Source organism: Emydura macquarii, unplaced genomic scaffold (assembly GCF_026122565.2).
Source record: "Emydura macquarii macquarii isolate MOO-44397 ecotype Brisbane River unplaced genomic scaffold, CSIRO-AGI_Emac_v2 contig_295, whole genome shotgun sequence".
Lineage (NCBI taxonomy): Eukaryota > Metazoa > Chordata > Testudines > Chelidae > Emydura > Emydura macquarii.
In genome coordinates, this window is record NW_027130432.1 from 13,423,030 (window position 1) to 13,444,250 (window position 21,221).

The 21,221-nt window shown below is 48.1% G+C and overlaps 1 protein-coding gene across 1 annotated transcript in view; it reads right to left on the reverse strand.

Annotated features, from left to right (window-relative positions):
- PLEKHG4 (pleckstrin homology and RhoGEF domain containing G4) overlaps positions 1-19,652 on the reverse strand; it is a 213,312-nt gene extending 193,660 nt beyond the window's left edge. The window contains exon 1 of the mRNA XM_067552805.1: positions 19,077-19,652. Coding sequence (XP_067408906.1) covers positions 19,077-19,106 — 30 coding nt within the window. The 5' untranslated portion in view covers positions 19,107-19,652. The remainder of the gene's footprint in view (positions 1-19,076) is intronic.
- Between the last annotated feature and the right edge of the window lie 1,569 nt (positions 19,653-21,221).

The following is a 21,221-nucleotide window of genomic DNA, read 5'->3' on the forward strand; positions in this document are numbered from 1 at the left end:
TGGGACTGCAGGGACGGCCAATGTCAGGTGGCCTGTGGGCCCAGGCCAGTGTCACCAGACTCACATGGGTATTTTCTCACCTCACTTTATGTCTCCCACCTTGGGAGATAGGGAATGGAGAAATATCCATCCAGAGTAACTAGTTGCAGTTGACACTGGCCCTGCCAGTAGACATGAGGGATGCCCTATTTCACTCCTAAAGGGCCCAAAGAGTAGCAAATTGGAGTTTCTATTCAGAATCAAATGAGCCAGCTGAAGGAACTGGAGATTTTGCTATTGACTTGAATAGGGCCAGGATTTTATGTTATGAGTGATCATATTTATTATGATAACACGTGGAGACCAATGGAGAACAGGGCCCTTTTATGCGAGGCATTGAAACACAGTAGTTAGCAGTCCCTGCCCTCAAGACCCTTACAATCTAAATAGACAGGACAGACAAGGTAGGGTAAAGGGGCATAACACACGTTAGTTCCATGATTATTATTATTGTGGCATGGATTGAGCCCTTGAAGATAGACTGGAGGACACAAAAGCAAATGCTAAAGGAGAGACAATTAAGTCATTGCCCTGACAAATCCCAATTTGTAATAGCAAATATGCTTATAATTTTCCTTTACAATATACAACACAGGTAAAAACCTCACTGATATATTTTCTAATTAGTTTAGGATTTTATAACCCTTTGGGGGCTTTGTAAGATTAGTTCCATTAACAGTATTAAAGAGTGTCCTTTACTGGTGTTCAAATACTGAAAGATCTCTTTAGAACCAGGTATATCAGTTCTTGAAAAACAAATACCAAATAGCTCCATGACAACTACACATTTATCTTGAAAACATAGCACACTACCACCTAAAATTCAATATCCTGCCCCACTAAACTTCAATAAAGACTGTCAGAGCAAATTAGTTTGTGCGTGTGTGTGCAGAGAGGGGAATTTGGAGTTGTCAGCAATGCACATTAACTCAGCTTGCCGTGAACAGGTTTCTGGCAGGACACGTTGGCTTTTCAGAAGCTCCAAGATCAGTGAAATTATCAGTCCAACATACTAATGCTGATTTTCTCCTCAGTTCAGTCTGAAATGGGGAAAGACCCAGTCACAAGCACCCAAGGGAACTAGCTCATAGTACAAGTTACGAACTATGAGTATCAAAGGAGTGAGGTAAAGTAAAATTCTTTCCTTTAAGAGTCATACTCATATGCACATAAATACAAAATCCAGGAGGTCTACATGCTACTTACCTTGTTGTCTTTCTAGCTCCAATTTACCAACAGTATTTCTGATTCCAAATGTGATCATAAAAAATTGCCCCAAAATCTTCGAGGTGTAACAGGTCACAGATAGGATCCAGGGAAGTGTGTACAGGATGGGCCTGGAAGATTGGTTGGCATGGACCATGCTCCGCTCAATAGGCAACAGCCATGATGAGGCTTTCTAAAACCAAAGGTGAAGCGTCAGCAAGACTATCTCCATCTCTGCAGTCCTGCTCCCACTGAAGTCAACAGGAGTTTTGCCATTGAATTCAATGGGAGCGGGACTGGGCCCTGAGGTTGGGGATAGTTTCGTCCTGCTGAGGCCCTACTGGGAAGGATATTGTTGTCTAAGGTGCTGGCATCCCCAGGCCTACTTCTTCCATTCTGCCACCTGGCTTGCAGTCCTTCTGCCCCCATCCGGAGACTTGGGGACAGCTGGCAGGAGGATGAGAACAAGGCCCTATCAGGATCTTGTGCTGGTGTATTTCTGGTTGTAAGATTTGTGGTTATTTATTGTCCATGGTGTGGAGAAGCTCACTGTTCGCACAGAAACACAAGGGCTTTCCCAGCTCTTCTTTTTGACTCTCCCATGACACCTACTGGTAGCTTGTGGTATTTGATTGTTCACATCATGCTTACCACCACTGGCATGCAACACAACTGGGTTCCACCTCTTCTAGACCTCTGCGTAGCAGAGAATCCTGCCGGTTAGGCTCAGAAAGCACCGAGCAGGTCATTACTAGGTCTTCTGGGACTGCCTATTGCATAACTGGTCCCAAAGCTTCAAAAGGATCATGGGTTCTGGTAGCCTCAACTTGAGACAACCTGGCCTAATCCCAACCTGGGCCTAAACCCAAAGGAGTGCAGAGCTGGTGCAGCAGAGCCCCCTTCTGGGAGAAAAGGGCATGGGCAGGCTATCCTTGTCTTTGGGCTCTGCACAACTAGCTACAGCTTTTTCCAAGGACATCCCCGGGATCAGGGCAGCACAGAGGTGGCTTAAGGTTATCTTCCGCCCCACACTCATCCCCTCTGGTCCTGCTCAGGTGCTGCCTGGCCAGACCAGAGATCTGTCAGAGGCATGGAGCTCCTGCTGCTCCCATTGATGTCAGTGCGAACAGAGTGCCCTCTGCACTTCTGGGGACTGGGCCAGCAGCACTCTCTGGGTGCCCAGACCTAGCACCCATGTTGGGAGAGGTTGGCTGTAGGGCCATACTTCCCACAGAGCTCAGCTCCCACCTGACCACGAGGGCTGTGTCCCCTCCTAGATCGAAATGGGCTTCTGCCACGCAAGGAGAGTCTCTTGTGCAGCCCAGTAGCTTTGCTTGAGAGCCCGTGTAAATTTCCCCTTTCTTGATTTCATCCTCCCTGCCCAGCTGCACACCCCAATACTACCCTAAACGACTCTCCCTCCTCAGTGCCAGGTTCATCCTGGAGGCATAAGGTGCAAACTCCACACCCACTGCTGCCAGAGTGGGGTTCTCCCTCCCAGGAGGAAAGATTTAACACCTGACCAGTGTAGGAGTCATCTGGGTGAGGCTGCCTGCCTGGGAGAAGAGTCCCATGTATTGCATAGGCCTGCCCTGGCCCTACTCATTGATGGGGCTGGGCCAGCCAGCTCCATGTCCTCCTGTGCAGATGGAGATGTGCACAGGGTGTCTGCTGCTGTCTCCCCCATGGCTGCAGCCTGGAGCCAGAGGAGGTCAGAGCAGCCATTGCAGCAGCTGTCTATTTGGCTTTGACAGTGCTGGGCTCAGCAACGGAGGGACTGAGGAGTTGGACTGAAAGCAGGATGGGTTTAGTGGACAGTTCTGTCCTCAGACAGGCGTGTGTTCTCCATGGACTGCAGGGAACAGCCTGGGTGGCAGTTTCTGAAACACCCCTATCACATTCGGGGGTGACAATCCAGATCAGTGAGGGACTGGGTCACTGCCTGCCCTGTAACCCTAAGTGCTTCAAAAGGCTCTGCTGCTGTGGTTTGCCTGTCAGGAGGCCCCTAGCCAGCACACCAGCCTGCACTGAGTGTCTGTCGGTTAAGCGGCTCTGATTCCAGCAGCCTGCTTGTTGCCCTCACTCACACTCTGGTTACACCTAGCCAGATGACTCCAACACACTTGCAGGCCTGAATTTCCCCCAAACCATGTGCTCTGCCATGTTCAGAAGAATTCTTCCACTGACCTAGCTGTCGACCTCGCTACAGCTTCTCAAGGGGGTGGATTTACAGACGCGACAGAACAACCCCTTCCATGGGAAGAAGCATCTACACTATCGTGCCCCAGCTGCTGCCCTGTAGCTGCGCTGCCGCAGCACCTATCCTCCAGACAAGCCCTCAAAAATGTGCCACCTTAGGCAACTGCCTACAGCGGTCTCTCCCCAAGTCCTTTTCAGCATCACTGCTTGCCAGGATGCTGTCCGGGCAAGTCCCCCATCTGTTACATGTGACCAATCTTCTTTATTCCTAGATGTAGGACCTTGCGATTGGCTCTGTTAAGGAACATGTTTAGCTGCACCCAGTTAACTAAGCAATCCACACTGCTCTGTGGACTTGTCTACACGAACATTCGTTTGCAGCAAGCGGAGGTGTAAATTTCCTCTGCACTAGCCTGCCAGGCTCGGAGCGTCCACCTAGACCACAGCTCTTTAATCTACCCTGCTTTGAAATGGAAGCAGATCAAGTGCCCTGGGGAGTCGTTAGTAGGCATCAGCAAGGTGCACATGGCCAGCTAGTGTCACACGCCAGCTTGGCAAGCACTACAAGTGTCTGTGCAGATAAGCCCAGTATCAATGATCTAGCTGGGTTTATTATGTGTCAGCCCACCAATGAATGGGTCATCACTGCTGATAGTTTGCAGATTTCATGTTTCCCTCCAGGTCATTCATAAAAATAGTGAATAGCTTTGGGACAAGAACCAATCCTCATGGGACCCTACTAGCTACATCTCCACTAATTGATAAGTTTATTTTATCGCGTTACCTTCATCTTGTAATCTCATTACAAATAGTACCAAGTCTGTTCGACAAGCCCTATTTTCCACGTAGTCACATGGATTGGTATTAATTATCATTCCAGTTAAGTTTCCAGGTGGAGTCAGCTGGGCTGACATTGGGCCTGAAGCACCATCCAGCTAGATCTGTCAGGTTGGTGCAGCGAGGGGCCTTCTCTGTAATTAAAGCATGAATGGTAATTACTTTGTTAGCCACTGACCTTGGATTTAACAGAACTCAAGGAAGAGGTCAACAGCACCAAATACACCATACTCCTGAGAGGAAACCCTGTCCTCAGGGACTGGGACTAAATGCTGCACAGCTGGGCCACCGCCACCAAGAGCCAGTCCCTGCAGGACCACACTAGAAACACCCATTCAATGACAGTTCCCTACTTACAATTACATTTTGCGACCTATCAATTAGTCAATTTTTAATCCAATTAATGTGTGTCATGTTAATTTCATATCATTTAGTTTTTTAGTCAAACTGTCATGCAGTACCAAGTCAAACATCTTACAGAAATCTAAGTATATTACCTTTCCCAGCCAAATTTGTAATCTCATCAAATAAAAAGATAAAGTTAAGTTTGACATAATCTATTTCACAAACCCATGTTGTTTGGCATTAATTAATTTTTTTATCAATCAAGTTCTATATCAGCCACTCCATTATCTTGCCCAGGCTCAATATTAGGCTGACAGGTCTAATTCCATTTACCCTTTTTTAAAACTGGAGCCTTAGCTTTCTTCCAGTCTTCTGAAACTTTCCCAGTGTTCCAAGACTTATTGTCAGGATCCTGACAAGGGCAGTCAGGAGCAAGGGTCAGAGCAGGGTGTGACCAAACGGACCCATGTATTCACACCCTATTATAATAATCTTTGTGCAAAATATGCCTTGTGAGGTATCATTTGAAAACTAATAACTTCCCGATCAATAATATCATGGTGGAATGTACATAGCAGCTTTATGTGTAAAGTTATGAAATCCCCCTATGTGATATTAGCACATGTTCAAAATCACACAGCTCTGGCAGGGAAAAGTTGTTAAATAGGTCTGTCCTAAAGAGAGGAATGTGTGTTTATCTCTATTTACGTATAAGTTGTAAACAGTCCTCAGAAAGAGAGAGAAGATGGGAGGCAAAGAATCTGCATTTCAGCAAACAGAAGAGAGAAGAAACATGCAAACTCTTTCATGACCAGACACCATGTTGCCCTCTTTACTACATAAACTTTGCTTTGAGGGGTAACTATCAGGAAAATGCATCTCAAAGGGGCACTGGAATACAGAGATGAAGGACAAAAACACCCCAGAGTTTCCCTCTTTCCCTCTCTAGGACCTAAGACAACAGACCATGAGAGGGAGAAATGGCAAGAGACAATGCAGATCTTCATTTCAGCATACACAGGGAAGCAGAAAGGGCATGGAGCCAAGTTTACCAGCAGACCCCATGTCACCTTCTTTATGGTTTGAATAAACTTTGCTTTGAGGACTAATCAGAAGAATCCACTTCAAAAGGTGATAACTATAAAAGTGAGGGGCAAAAAACACCCCACGTTCTCTCTCTTCTACCTAAGAAGACAAAGAAACCAGGCCATTGACTTTGTGGGGAGATCCTGAGTTGAGAATTTGGTCAGCTGTTGCTTTACAAGTTATTTTGGCTAATAAAACTGATAAATGTATAATAATTCTCAAGCCTGTACTTTTGCTATGAAACTGTGAAAAACCTAGTAGAGGTAACAGGTTAATTATATTATTTTACCAGTGTGTGTTTTGTAACCACATATTTTTCACACAAGGCATCGGTCTAGTGGAGCAGGATAGACTCTTGTGATTATTTACATGATCGCTTTAATCTGGCAAAAGTATGACCAATGCGTTGCAGTATTTCCATCTTCCAATGTTCAAATATCATGAGTCCAGCCCCCTCAAAAAATCACTAGGTTAAAAACCATGAGATTTTGAAAAGTACTACATGCTGGGTTTTGTCATTTGCCTTCTGGCCACTTGATCAAGCTTTTCCCAGCAGCCATGAGGGCTAGAAACATCTCATTTTCAAAAACAAAATGAGAGTCTCGCACAATCGCCTGATTCCAGGAACTGGGGCTTCAATAACAATGCCAAATATCACAAAACTCAGCAAAACCATGAGAGTTAGCAACACTGACCCTATCAGTATAGTTATCATGATAGAGCTATCAGCCAGAGAAATTTCCCACCATTAATGTGCAATTACTCCAGCAATTGCTGTGGAACTGCTGCCTTGCCCAACAATGCTAAGCCCAGCAATGGCTGCTATCATTTTGCCAAGGGAGTTTTAATTAGAGATTGACTAACATGGAATTATTGGGGTCCAGAGCAGCAAAAGGAATTCAAACATGAAGTCAGACTCCCTAGTTTCTATACATATAGTGGTAAGACCTTGTCTGGAATATTGTGTGCAATTGTGGTCACCCATGTTCAAGAAAGATGAATTCAAACTGGAACAGGTGCAGAGAAGAGTTATGAGGATGATCGGGGCATGCAGGGCCTGTCTTATGAGAAGAAACTACAAAAGTTTGGTGTGTTTAGCTTAGCAAAATGAAGGCTGAGAGGGGATCAGATTGCTCTATAAATACATCAGGGGGTAAATACCAGGGAGGGTGACAAGCTATTTAAACTTAAAGGACAATGTTGGCATGAGAACAAAAGGGGATAAATTGGCCAGGAATAAATTCAGGCTGGAAATTAGAAGAAGGTTTCTAACCATCAGAGGAGTGAGGTTCTAGAACAGCCTCCCAACAGCAGTTGTGGTGGCAAATATCTTACTTAGTCTAAAGAGAGCAGGACAAATGTCTGAGTGGGATTGTGTGATGGGTTTGCTTGTGGTGGCAAGGGGCAGGGCTCAACAGGGGCTCACTTCTGGTTTGTCTTTTGTTCTTAAAATCCCATGTGTCAAGGCTTCAGCCAATCACCCTCAGGGGTTCAGGAAAGCATTTCCCCCACTCAATGTATTCTGGTTTGGTTTTTATTTTTTTTCCTTCCTCTGAAGCACCGGGGATGGCCACAGCTGGGCATGGGACACTGTGCGGAGAAGGCAGGGCTCTGAGGTGGCTCTGAGCATGCTCTGTCTCAGGTGCTTGGCGGACCAGTTCTTACACACCGGCGCACGGTCTAACTAATCGCCATTTGTGGGGCAGGAAGGAATTTCCCCCCCCCAAGACAGACTAGCAATGACTCTGGAGGGGTTTCACCTTCTTCTGCAGCATGGGGTGTGGGTCACCTGCCAGGATCATCTGCATATATCTTACATATTCATGTCCCAGCCATTGCAGGGCCTTGGTGCACTGGGAACCCTCCTGTTTTCTGCATGTGGAACACAGCAGCTTAGTCTCGGGTGGGCTGTAATACTTTGGTCTCATGTTGGTTGTTGGGTTTGGTGTGCATGTGCCAGGTGGTGTTGGTGGAATGTGACACACAGGAGGTTAGAGTAGGAGATCTGGTGGTTCTACACCGATTATGGCATGTGGTTTTGCTCTGAATTCCCCAATAAACTGAACAAAGCTTTAGTATAGTAGCTAACCATGATGTGTCCTCAGCCAAACCCTTGGCTGGCTCCCTAGGGGGTAGATGAATGATATTACACAAACTCAGCCCTATCCCCCCATGACAAAAGCTAACCACAGAAGGAGACTCACTACAAACCTTTGAAAAATATAGCACTTTTTGTTTTCCAGCCCCAGCCAAAATCCCATCACTGAGAGAACATGGCTCACCCTGACAGCCCTCCTCAGTGCCATTCTGCAGTGTGGCTGTCAAGGACAGTCTTCACTGGGGGCTCTTATTTGGGTGTCATCCCCTGACCCTGATCCTGCCCCACACAAAGCCCGCTCACCCCAGTGCAGTGATGCTTTACACTGGGCTACTGGCCTGGCAGGGGCTGTAGTCCAACTCCCACTGTCACTAGGGTTGGTAACCTGCCCACTTTTTAAGGAGGACACAGACTAAGCCACTTGAGTGTTGATAGTCCTCCACTGCCTTCCCACAATTCCCCATGTGCCCAAAAGGACAGACATATTCCTCACAACTCCCTGGGAATTCATCATAGGGCGTCTCAGCTCACGGCAGCACAAAACACAGTGGGGTGTGCCCCCTGCAGAGACCTAGCGACATGCTCAGATGAGTGCAGCACCAGTGAAGACAATAACTCCAGTGGCTATTCACGCCCTGGGCTAGGCTAAACCAGTTGTCAAGCCCCCATGCTAACTCTGCACTGAAGACCTGTCCTGGGTGAGAACACTTTATCCGAACACAATCCTTAAGGAAGTGATATTATCTGTATAGAAAACGCTAGCACTCAACAGGGCTGGGCTTTTCTTTGAATTAAAACTTCCTTTGCCAGGACAATTCGGATGATTTTACAAATCGAGAGCCATTGCAGCCTCTCCCTCCTCATTAAGCATCACTGCACTGGCTGAATGCCACTGTGCCAACAGACTCAGTTGTTCACACAGTCACACTCTAGGACCCAGCGGAAGAAGCTAACAAACCTCCTCCTTCCACCCCAAACTGAGGAACAGCCAGTATTTGGTTAAAGGTTGGCTGATTAACATAATCACTGGCTCTTTGCGTGATGGCCCTGCGGTGGGCTGGTCAGCCAAAGCGCCGCCATCGCTGCAGACTCCTGAGTCTGTCATTAACCTTCTTCCCTTCACTCCCGACTCACACAAAACTAGCTCTGGGGAACAGAGTGACATGGGCCCAATTCTGCTTTTCCCCTCTGGGAGCAGGAGCAGGCTGCAGCTGAAGGATGGCATGGAAGAATGAGGGTTTTACAAAAACCCTTGTCACCTTTCGGCTCAAGGAGGAGGGGAGGGTGCCACAGGTTGGCCAGCAGGCTCTTGGAGTGATTATGATAGCACTAACGCCATGCTGGAGACAGGCTTTCATTTACAACCCATTTGTTTCCTAGTACATTTGTATTGACAAGCCAAGCCAAGCCTTGTTATTATGTACCGAGAGCGCACAGCTGGGGAGACATCCCGTTCTATGCAGCCACACGCTCCGCAGTTCCCTTCTCACCTGGGAATGAGCCTGCCTCGCGTTGGGGAGTCAGAATGCAGGGCAAACAGGAGACACAGCAGACAGTCACAGCGGCCCTTGTGTACCTTCTTCAAGGGAGCTTTGCCTTTCCCATGGGATGCCTGATACTGTGGTGTAAAAGGCACCTCTGTCCTCCTCCAGAGGAAGCAGCATTCTCAGATCAGGAGGATGGTGCTCTCAATACAGCCCCAGCCTGCCATCCTGACTGTCGCAGCAACAGGCCCCAGGTACAGCCAGCACCGGAACGTGGGCACAGTGATAGTCCACCAGCACCGGGAATTCCACAATGGAGTATGATTCTCCAGGCAAAAGCACAGAGGGAGCGCAAACTCAGATCCTATTCATCCTGTCAGCCCTTGCCCTGGCGGTACCCTCGCTTGCATCGGGACTGGAGAAAAGTCTGTTCTTAAGCCAGCAGAGGACACGACGCAGCTTCCAAGACAGGATTGTTCTCAGTGAAGGGACATCGCTGTAAGAGGAAAGTGTCCTGTTCTGTGTGGAGACTGGAAATGGCCACTCAGCATAAATATCAGACCAGCTGGTGGCAACGAAAGACGGGAGACTTGAGCATCAAACTGTAGACAAACCCGAGGGACGCAGCCCACGGCACAAAGGCACTGCCTTTCCCAGCGACGCTCTCTCTGACCTGGAATGCTACACGAGAGCAACTGCCCAGTAAAAATCTGTTCTTCATTATCGGTCCTGACAGAGCTGAGCTCATTCATCCCCAGCTTACCCTGCAATCAGAGCAGCACACATACCAAGGCACTGAATACCCAGCTGAGTCTACAGGACTTCACCAGCTCAGGGCAAAGAATAACACACGGCAACAGGAGGCAGCATTTGGGCTCCAAAAAATAAAGTTCTCCCCTCAGTATAAGTCATTCAATAGAATCATTCCCCCCCCCAGGAGGGCACATCCTGGGAGCTAGGCGTGTTATTCCCGGCTTGTGCACACACTTGCGCTAGCTCTCCATGCTGAAAAGAGTCGTGTCGTCGCAGTAACATGGGTAACAACAAGTGGCGACACGGGCTAGCTGCCCAGAGTATAAACCCTGCCAAACCCTGGGGGGATGTACTCAGCATGGCTAAACCTTGCTGCCGCTCGCCAATGCCAATCCGACCCCAGCTATGCTATGACTTTAGCAGAGCCAGCTTCCAAGGAGTGCTGGGGCTAGCGTCAGGGGGCCATTCAAGTGGCACTTGGGGTCGCTGAAGGGGCATTCAGGGGATGATGGGGGTCGCTACTGTAATGATGCTCAGTGGGGAGCAGAGGCAAATCATCCTAATGGCTGGTTCATGGCATGGCCCCTGGCTGGGTTGGCTCTCAGAGGGGTCTGTGATGGAGTAGCCTCAGTGGGGCTGGCTGGAGTGGGCTGGAGCTGTTGATGTGTCCCAGGTGGGCACTGGACCCTCTGATGCCCCTCTCTTACCAGGGATCTATGCTGTAGGACGGAGGCACTGTCTTGCCACCTCCATTTGTGCTGGAGGTGAATGGCTCCTGTGCCCCGGTGCCTGTTAGTCCCTTCTGCTCACCTGAGTGTCAGCTTCTTCCCAGCCACCTTCCTGAGGATCCCTCAACCTCTATGCCCTGCTGCTCTGCCCTGGCCGGAGAGCAGGACCTGGGCCAGGCAGCTCTGGAGAGGAGAGGTGTGTGCAGGGCAGAGCGAGGGAATCTCTGGATAGAGGCTCAGAGGGGAAGGAGAGCCTCTTGCTCCCTGTAAGTGGGGTGGAGAGTGGAGCATTTACATGGGGGTTATTAGTGTAACCCCTCTGCCAGTCGGGTCAGCGGCAACCACGGCCAGGTTCAATATCTAGAATGTCCTTTCAACAATGCAGCACAGAACCAGCTTGAGCCCCACCCAGTAACCTGGGACAATTACACACCAGCTCTTGGGCACCTCTAGAGGCAACAGTTCCCCTCTCGCAAGCGTGGAGACTGAGTGTAGAAAAGAGACAATAAAAAGGGAAAAGTAACCCTGCATTAACTTGGGAAAACGCCACAAGCAGAATTCACACACAAAACTATGGCCAGAATACCCACCCCAGACTACCTGGGACAGCTTCCTTTTGCCTCAGGTTCTTAAATCCAGCAACAAGAAGTTCCTTTAATGTGCCCCTCCCTTTACAGCACCCCACTCATAGGTGTTGTCCTTAGTCAGGGCTGACCCAGAGTCTAGAGATGCAGCTGTGGGGTTCACCTCCCACTCACCCTCAATGGGGAGAGAGAAAGAAGGTACCTCGCTTTCTCTGCTATCCAGCCTCTATGTTCTAGCTGCCCTACTGGCTGCTCATTGCTCCACCAGCCGCTCTGCTAGCCATCCCATTCGCCACCCTTCACCAGCTGATCTGCCAGTGACTCTGGTGCACACCCTCACCTTTGGCTACCACCTGTTTCTCCACTGTGACCTCTGCAGGTCAGTCTCTTGAGGCGCTCCCCAGCACTCTGCCAGTCAGCTCTTAGGGGGTGACCCTCAGTGCTGAAGCTGGGTGGGAGAACCATCCCCCAGTAGATGATTTCAGCTCTAACCAGCACTTAAAGACTCCTAATGGAATCTTAATTAGCCCTATCTTTGACCAATAAGTGAGAAAGGTTAAATCATGCCCAGACTAAGACTCTTAGGTAGAGCCCAGGCTCCCAGACAGGAATACCTATCTCCCACCCACATCAACCTTCCCTGGCCTCTGGCATCCCAGCCCTTTGCTTAGCCAGTGCGGTTCAAATGAGAGTGACCCTTCAACCAGAACAGGCTAAGCACAGTGTGGCTGCCCTTTGCTCAGACAATGAGGGGAACAGCATTTCATTACCCTGCATTTAACGCTAGAGTGATTTGTATCCCAACACCAGCCAAAGGGATCATTTGGGCAAAGCCATCCCATCCTGCTGAGCCCCTAGGCAGGCTGGCTGTGCTCATGCAAATGCAGTGTGGGCCTGACGCCTGTTCCCCTCCCTCTAGCCAGCTTGGCAGGGGAGTACTCATTCAGATCCTGCTTACATCAGCACTGCATAGTGGTTGCCCATCTCCCAGCCCACAGTCGGAGGCTTGCCCACAGGGACCCAGCGCAGCAGACAGAGCCTGGGCAGCGCCCTCTAGGCTTGCGGAGGTTGAGCCCATCCCTGGTGCAGCTGAATTGATTGGATCGCTATTGGAAACTAGAGGATGGGTGTCATTTGTGCTTGACCTGCACCCTGTGCGTAATGACAATGTGTACGTGGATCCTGTCACTGCTGTTGTGTCCCCTTGTGTCAGAGGGTGGCATGGCAGGCATTCCTTGCCTCAGTTTACAGGGTTTGACAGCCAGTCCAGAGCAGGGTGGTCTGTGTGTCAGTCGGTGTGCAGTCTTTAAACAGTTAAACAATAAGTGGCTCAGAACTTGGCCCTTAAAACAAATAAAGAGGAGAAGCAGGCACTTGATCACACTGCTTTAAACCAAGGCCCAAGGTTTTCCTTAAACAGAGAGTGTCAGGACTCTGATGTCTCCAGCAGGGGTCAATATGGCCAGGTACACCCCCCTCCCCCCCTCACCTAAGGGATTGTCATGACTCAGCTACTGATCTTGCCTTACATGCATTTGTCACCTCTGTCTCCCTGCAGACCCCAGAATGAGAGGGATTGCGTTGGTTTATTGTTTATTTTTTAAGATGGAGAAAGGATTAGAGTCACCCAGTAACAAGCCTTATTTTGTCTGACTATAAAGCTCAATGCAGAGTGTTAGTTGCTTGCAGAACAGGCAAACCAGCAGGACTGGCAAACTGGAGTTTTGGAGGGAGTGTGAGTGCTTCTTTTTTAGCTATCACTCTGCAGCAGGTAGTGGATAGGGACAATGAAGGAACAACTGCTGTGACCTATCTTGCATATGCCATTTTACTTTCTGTTGAAGAGAGATTTCTGGGGTAATAAGCACAACCTGGTGACTGTACTGGAGAAGAGACATGGTCTGCAACCACAAATTCAAGATGGTGCAGCATGTGAGAAAGAAACAAAGACTTTTTGGACAACCAGATTCAGAAATCATTGCCATTGATCCTACCAGGGCAAAGACTGGTGAGAAAGGAACTGGATCAAGTAGAAACTCAAGAAGCAGACTGGTGATTTGTGACCAAGAGGGGAAAGAGCCAGGAAGCATTCAACCAGACTAGAAATATTGAATCGCTATCAGATATTCAGAAAGATAATTACAGAAGAACTGGTCTCTGGAAGAATGGAAGAGAAAGCTACAGGGGACACACCTGATGGGTGTCCTCATGATATGAAGCAAGCAGCTACCAAGAGAGGTATTTCAACCATCTTAAGACAAGCAACTGTCCTCAACTACTCCATATTAAGAAGAGAAGACTGATAATTCATCAAGGCACACAAGGACAGGAGGACAGTGGGCAGTCCCCCTGGAGCAAAGACATGAAATGTAACCTCAAGCACAAGCTGGAGTCCATACTCGAGGAGGAAATGCCTGTCCTAGATTGATGTTACTTGTCCGCCAGACAAGAACCTGTGAGCCACAGACTGTTGCTCTGTCCTCCTAGAGGACTAGAGCCATGGCTATTGTCACTTGTTACAGTGAGGCAGAGAGGCCTCTCTCTGGGCCAGAGAGGGAGGGACCATTACAGCATTCAACAAATAATTCATAATACCAGTGTTCATCTTAATAACAAACCCACAAATTGTGTATGCCAAAGTCTGTTAAGTACACATTTATAGATTCATACAATTTAAGGCTAGTATGGACCATTGACCATCTAGTCTGACCTCCTGCACAACACAGGCCAGAAAATCCCAGCCAATTAGGGGAGGGAGGGCGTTAAAACTAGCCATGCAAGGGGAGGAGGCAAATGAATCCCAGCCAGCTAGTGATGGTGGTTGAACTAGGGCAGAAAGACATCCAGTCTTGACTTAAAATCTTTGAGTGATCGAGAAGGTAAGTTGTTCCAATGGTTAAATACCTTCACTGTTAGAAATCCACCTCCTGAGTCAAAACTAACAGTTAAAAGAAGGTTGAATTAAGCAAGCTAGCATCTGTTTACTCTATAGAAAAGTGTTCTTCAGAACATATAAAAAAATCTTAAAAACACTTAAATGCACATACTTTATAAAGTAGATTATTGTAACATTAGAACACTGAAAAATTCTGTTTAGTGCCTCTTTCATCAGAACACACTTGCTAAAACACATGCTCTATTATGGGCCTGGGGAAAAATGTATTTGTGCTAGGATGAATCAGAGGGATTTTATTCAACAGGAATTTTGTCTTTCAGAGTATGCTACCCCTCTGAACATCCAGCCAAGCAGCATCTGAGGATTAGCCATTTAAAAATAATGTATCTTACCAGGTACAATCAGGTTGAACATTTTTGAAGAGCTTTTTCTTTAGTTTTTCCATTTTTCCCCCTCTCCTTTGCTGTGTTTTCCTCTTATCTCTCATTGTGACTCAGAATTTTTGGTCTTTTTTGTAAAGCCTCAGCTCCTGGAGTCAGGTGAACAGGTGCAAATCTCAGCTTCCATTATTTAAATAAAATAGTTTCTAGTCCCTGTGGCTGCTGAGAAGAACTTGAAAACATGACCCAAGTGTGACCCAAAGGATCTGAAACCAAGTGGCCAAAAGAAAAACCAAAAACCAGCCACCACACTGTAATGGGCTGGAACTCACATCTCACGATCACCCTCTTGTTCACGTGTGTGTCTGCACCTGTTTGTTATAGTGACCCCTTTGGTAGTTTCTCAGGCAGTTTTGATGACTCAAGTCTCTGGCCATGTCACACACAGTCTGTGGGCTTTCAACAAAACAAAACACTTTTTGGGATAAACAGTTCCATGGCAAAGTCTTGGTCTGTAGTCTTTCCACAGTCCTAACCCTGGTATAGGGCCATACACCGATAGCTTCCACCCTAGAGGCAATGGTGTCACCCTCTCTAGGCCCTTTTGACTCCAGCTCTCTAGCTGGGCCACTAAATAGTTCAGTTCCCCTTCCAGAGGCGTGTCAAAACCAAGTACAACAAAATATTCCAGCCACTTCACCAGTAGCTAATGAGGGGGACCTGGGTCCACACACCCACTACTCTGGGTCCTAGCCCAGGGATCCTATGAATAGCTGCCACATGCCATTGTGCTCCTTTTAACAAACTGCTGCTACAGTTCCCTGGGCTACTTCCCCAAGGCCCCAGTCTTCACCAATGCATCACCTTTACAGTATGGCTGAAGTGTTGTACTCAGTCCCAGCAGCCAGTCAAGAGCTCCTTTTTGTTTCCCCAGTCCCTGCCAGCAACTGCTCTATCCACGGTCCTGCAGTTCCCTTAGCCAGCCAGGAACACCATCCACACTCCTCCAGCTCCAGTCAGCAACTGCCTGACTGCCTCTGCAGCTCCATTTATATGGCCCTTCTGGGCCTGATTGGTTGATCCCTACAGCCTCTGTGATTGGCTGTGGGGAAGAATCCATTCTAGGCCACTCAGAGGACCTCTCTACTGCTCCTTTGTGGGATGGACTGAGGTAGAAGATGGCCTCTGGGCCTGGTACATTGTCACACTCACATAAAAATGTATTATATTCTTAAAATCTCATAAATTTAAAGTTAATCTCCTGATTTTGGGAGTTCAGTTCATGATTGTTGAACACCTGAGGTTGTGAATACTGAACTGTACTATCAATCCACTTTGGAACCATATAGAGGAAAGGAGACATTGTGTCAATCACTTGGTACATAAATTATATTCTGCTGTGTTGTGAAAACAAGCATATTACTTAAATGGCCTGATCTTCAGCGGTGCCAAGGATTTACAACTTTGATTAACTTCAGCAGGAGTTCTGAGATCTCAGCATCTCTGAAAACCAGGCCAGGACTGAGCATATATGAATGTAAGTCACTATGGAAAAATACATATTTCAAATGGAACCACAATGAAAGGACTCGTGCAAAATGATAGATGTAAGATGCTCAGGCAGCCCACTGATTGGATTGTTTTAGAATAACCATTACAAGGTTGAATGTACTGGCCATAATCTGATGAGATGATCTACTAGATTATTGCATGACTCCAGTTTTATAGAACAAGAGGTCTGGCCATTTGTTCTTGTGGTTTGGCATGTTAATGTTATTTTCCATAGACATGTGTTAGTATTTTTAGGCTGATTGATCCACAAGAACATAAGAATGGCCATACTGGATGAGACCAATGGTTCATCTAGCCCAGTGGCAAGAGATCCCCTGCAGGTGGTGGTGCTGGTGGTTTTCCCTCTGCGTCAATCTCAGAGGGAGGCCACACCTCCCAGCTACACCAGTATCCTGACTTCCGACGGTGGCTGGTACCAGATGCTTCAGAGGGAATGAACAGAACAGGGGAATTTATCGAGTGAACCACCCCCTGTTGTCCAGTCCCAGCTTCCGACAGTCATTGTACAAATGATATAAGGATTAGAACAGTCCCATACAGATTGGACTCCTGCTGCAATTTGGACTGCAAATAAAGAAAGCCCATAGTGTTAAAAAGATAAGGAATAAATATCTAATCTATGGCAGAACCTCAATTCATACAGTAGGGAAACACTGATAATGAACATACAGAAACCTGAGGTGGCCCAAGACATTCAACATGGGCATGAAACAGCATATGGTGAGGGCAAGAGGAATGTAATTAAGATTTAGTTCAACCTCCCAGATGGTGATTTGAAAACCCCGGAGATGTACTGTACTACGGAAAAGGAAATCACAGATAGTAAATTACTGTGTCTTGAGCCATTGGGTTTGACATCTCTGCTGGAAATGATTTCACAGGCTGCTCTCAAAAAGTGAGTTTGACATCTTAAACAAATTAGTCCATAGGATCCAATAACAAGTTTAGACCCTGGCAATCAGGACTAGTTATTACTAAACCCCAAACATTTGTGGACTCTCTTCTCTGAGGATGTCTGTTCCATTTACACCACATTTCTAGGAAGGTTATTCAAGTGCAGTGTGGAGGAGTAAAGCCCTGTAAAGCAACTGCCACATTGTAGAGTTAAGCTCTCTCATGACAGGAAATGCAGAAGTGGAGTTTAAACACACAGCCTTAATGCTGATCTTTTGTGCACTGGCATCACAACCCTGCTTTTACTTACATGATCATATCCTGGTTCTCAGCTGACACAGGATATTCCTGATGTGTGAGTGCATGACTGTGTAACCTTGACATGTTTTGCATTTACATTTACTTGCCTCTGCTGACCAATCCTCATCTTCCCATAGTAATACCTGGTCCCTCTAAAGCAGGGATCTTTTCTCACTCAATGGACAATATCAGAGGCTTTTGAGAAGGTGGAAGACTCCATGACACACCTGGCTGTGCAATTCTATCCTATGGTAGAAGATTTCCTCCTGACCTCAGCTAGTGGTAAGCCTATGCCTTGAAGCATGAAGCTCAATAGACATTGTAGATTCTGATCCCAGTTCTCCCCTCTGTTCTTGCCACTTTGTGCCTGTTACAGTTCAGGGGTGAGCTGCACCTGTGATCTATGTTTTAGTTTCCCTGTGGTTAGGGAGAGACCTATGCCTGTGCTTCTCTCAGACTGGAATCCTATGATACACCTAACTTTTGACCAGACTGCTGGGTTACAGCACCCCCTTTTCCCAGCCATACTATCTCCAGCAGGCCCAAGTGAGTTTGGCCCCGGCTCTAGAATCTTCTCTCGAAGCTGTGACCAGCTGGGGAAGACAGTGACAGAGAACAGCTTGTTCAAAACACAGCATGGCTTATATATCCTGGGGAGCACCACAAGCACAGAGAAAAAGGTTAAAATAACAAAAGCACAAATGCATCTGAGCTCACCTCAAATTTCATGGACTCGTATTCCAAGGCCAGAAGGAACCATTGTGATCACCTAATCTGGCCTCCTATATAACCCCAGCCAGAGAACTGCCCCAAAATAATTCCCAGAGCAGATCTTTTAGAAAAACATCCAGCCTTGGCCTTTCCTTGGCCCAGCCACACCTTCGGAGTCAGAGGTTGAGGTTGTGTCTCTGCAGATCCTCTCTTTCAGTCTGTGTCTCTGAGTTCACAGGCAGTCATTTATCCATTTCAATGTTCCTTTGTCTTCCCTGGGCCTCTGGTGCTGGTCCAGGCTCATTTATGCATCTTCACTGCGGTGAGAGGGGGAGAGATGTGCTGAGCCAGAGAGCAACTCAGGTGGGGATTCTGTCACTTTCCTGTAGGCGCTCTGCACCTTCCATCTCCTAGGCAGCTTCATACACTGAGCAGCCTTAGCAGTTCCTGCAGCATGCTGGTAGCCCAACAGTACCCTCCAGCATTATCCCTTCCACCCACCTACTGGGCGCACTGCCACCCTGTGCCCTCCCAGCAGCCTGACGGTGATAAGGTCACTTAATGAGATTCTAATCTGTATTATACTTCTTTGCCACTAGGTGGCGCTATATGTAAAATACCTTATTTATGTTAACCTCAGCCATGCTTGGCAGAGCATTAAAGGATCTTATGATGAACATATTTGGGGTGGGCAAGCTCTGTGACCAGTCCACATCCCGTACAGAAGCATGACAGGTGTCAGAAGTGAACTAAGAAAAGAAGAACAGCAGCGAAGGTTGCAGGAGCTCATCCGCATACCTCTTCAATGCCCCAGAGAACTCCAGCTGTCGCAAAGAAAAAGAATTCGGTGCCCAGATCATATGTGATTGAGACCGACAGTGGAGAGTTCTACAGAAACTATCAACACCTAGAGCTGCCATCTTCACAGTTAAACATTTTAGGGATGCTGCAGGCTCACACTTACCCAATGTTCCTGCCCCTGGATCAGGCTCATCCGTGCTTGGCTAGCGGGACTGGCTGGCTGTGGTGGAGTCTTGAACAGATCCTGGCTTCTGGCATAGCTGGACCCTCCCCCTGTGTCCTCCTTGAGGTTCGAAGCAAGGATTTTGTGACCATCCTCACTTGGAAGTTGGTTGGGCAGTGTCGCCTAGTGGTCAGGGCTAAGCCCCATGACCTGTAGGGGCTTAACAGTTGGGGAACCTGGGCCCCCCCCCTCCACTGTGCTCTGACCCAGGGCCATCAGTGCTCTGACAGCCAAGGCTGCCCTCCCTGGGACTCTTCCTATCTTCCTCCCTCCACAACTGTCCCACAGTCACCGTCCAGGCCCAGGTGGTGTGAAGGGTGCCCGCCCACCACAAGGCACCTTCTAGCAATGGCGTGCAGCATAGTAGCTCTTTCTCTCTCGGGCAGCAGCTGCCTTCTCCTGTGTGGGGTATGGCCTGCCCTCCTGGGCCAGCTCAGTCCTAGGGCTTTCCCCTGCTGGGATAGTCTGGCAAAAAATCAAGGGGGTTACCCAAGGTCATTTGAGGGGGGGAGGGGAATGCTTCCCTCTCAGGCTGTCTCTGTGACAGGTCCTCCCTTCCCTCAGGGAGGGACCTTGGGGCAGTTGTCATGGGGAGAGGTTAGGTTCGGCCTGGCCTTTGCTCTCATCTGCAGATCTGCTCTCTTCTCTGGTCTGCCCTCAAATGAGCTGCTCCCCTGCCTTTTAACTCCTCCTGGAGCATTTCCTACAGGTGTGGCAGGGTGGGGCTGGCCGGGCCCAGGGTAGTTCCTTAACCCCTTGTTTCCCAGTGCGGGGTTTGTACACCCCATCACAAGTTTCCTGTCTCAGGCTCCACTGAGGTATTGTTTGGGGCCAGCCTGCAGGGTGCTGATGGGACTCCAGCATGTACGGCTTGCAGTTCGCTGTAAAAGCAGCAGGCCTCCCTGGCCCTGCGGTGTGCCAACTGCAGTTCCTTCACTTTCACGCAGCACTGCTGCTGATCCCCTTCGACCCCTTCTCCGGCATCCCCCTTGCAATCTTTTCATATGATTCCATGTTTCCACGGTTGCTCTGTAGCCGGGCCTGCACAGCCTGGGAGATGCACTATCACCTGTCTGCTTCAGGCAGGAGCATATCTAAAGCGTGTCACTGGCATGGTTGGCTGGGCATTTGCAGACAACGAGAGAGCGCTGCTAGGCGGGCTCGCCAAGCTGGGCGATCAGGAAACGCCTTTCAAAAATATGTGTGGGGCTCTTTAAGGAGAGGTGGGGTGGCTTCCAGGCCTGTGACCCTTGGGCAGTGGCGTTCACAAGTGTGTCACTGTCAGGCATTCTGGGACAGCGGCTGGAGAACTGCTAGGGTCAACACAGGTCATGCAGTGTCTATACTCACACCATGTCAAACACTGCATGTTGACCAGGGGCTCAGTGTCATTGGAGGCGGTGTTTTACTACGTCGCCGTAACAAGGCACTTACATTTCTGGGAGACAAACTTGAGCGTAGACACATGCACAACAAAGTCGACGCAAGGTGAAGTGTGTCAAGTTAACTTTGTAGTGTAGACCAGGCCTAAAAGTTCAAATGTATAATTATTATTCAGCTCTATCTGGCAAAGAGCACTTAATCACATCATTAACAAAAGTCAAGATCTAAAAGCAAGGAAATGATTAGTTAAGAGCCTCATAAATTTTCCAGTGCCAGCAAAACAAACCCAAGTGCATTTTTCTTATCTAAAGAAAAGGCTGCTTCATGGTAACATAACGCCCTTGGCTCAGTCTCAGAATAAATACTATTCTTTTCAGCATCAATCTCAGCAAGTAAACACAACACAAAGGCAAACAGAGATGGTTCTGAGCAGAGATTGTTGCACCTGAGTTAAGGCTGCAACATGGTTTCTGTGTAAAGCTGATTTTTGCCTGTTCTCATGTAGCCACGTCAAAAATCCAATCAGCCTGAAAACTGCTATGCCAGTTCTGGTGTCAAAACAGATTTTGGGGTCCAAATTTGAGCTAATTTGTTCCTGGGGTTCCTGCCTTACAGACTACCCCATCAGGGGCGCGGGGTATGTAAGGCCCGGGAAGGCTTAGGCTTCCCTGACAGCCAGGTGTAGCCCCACCCATGCTCCGC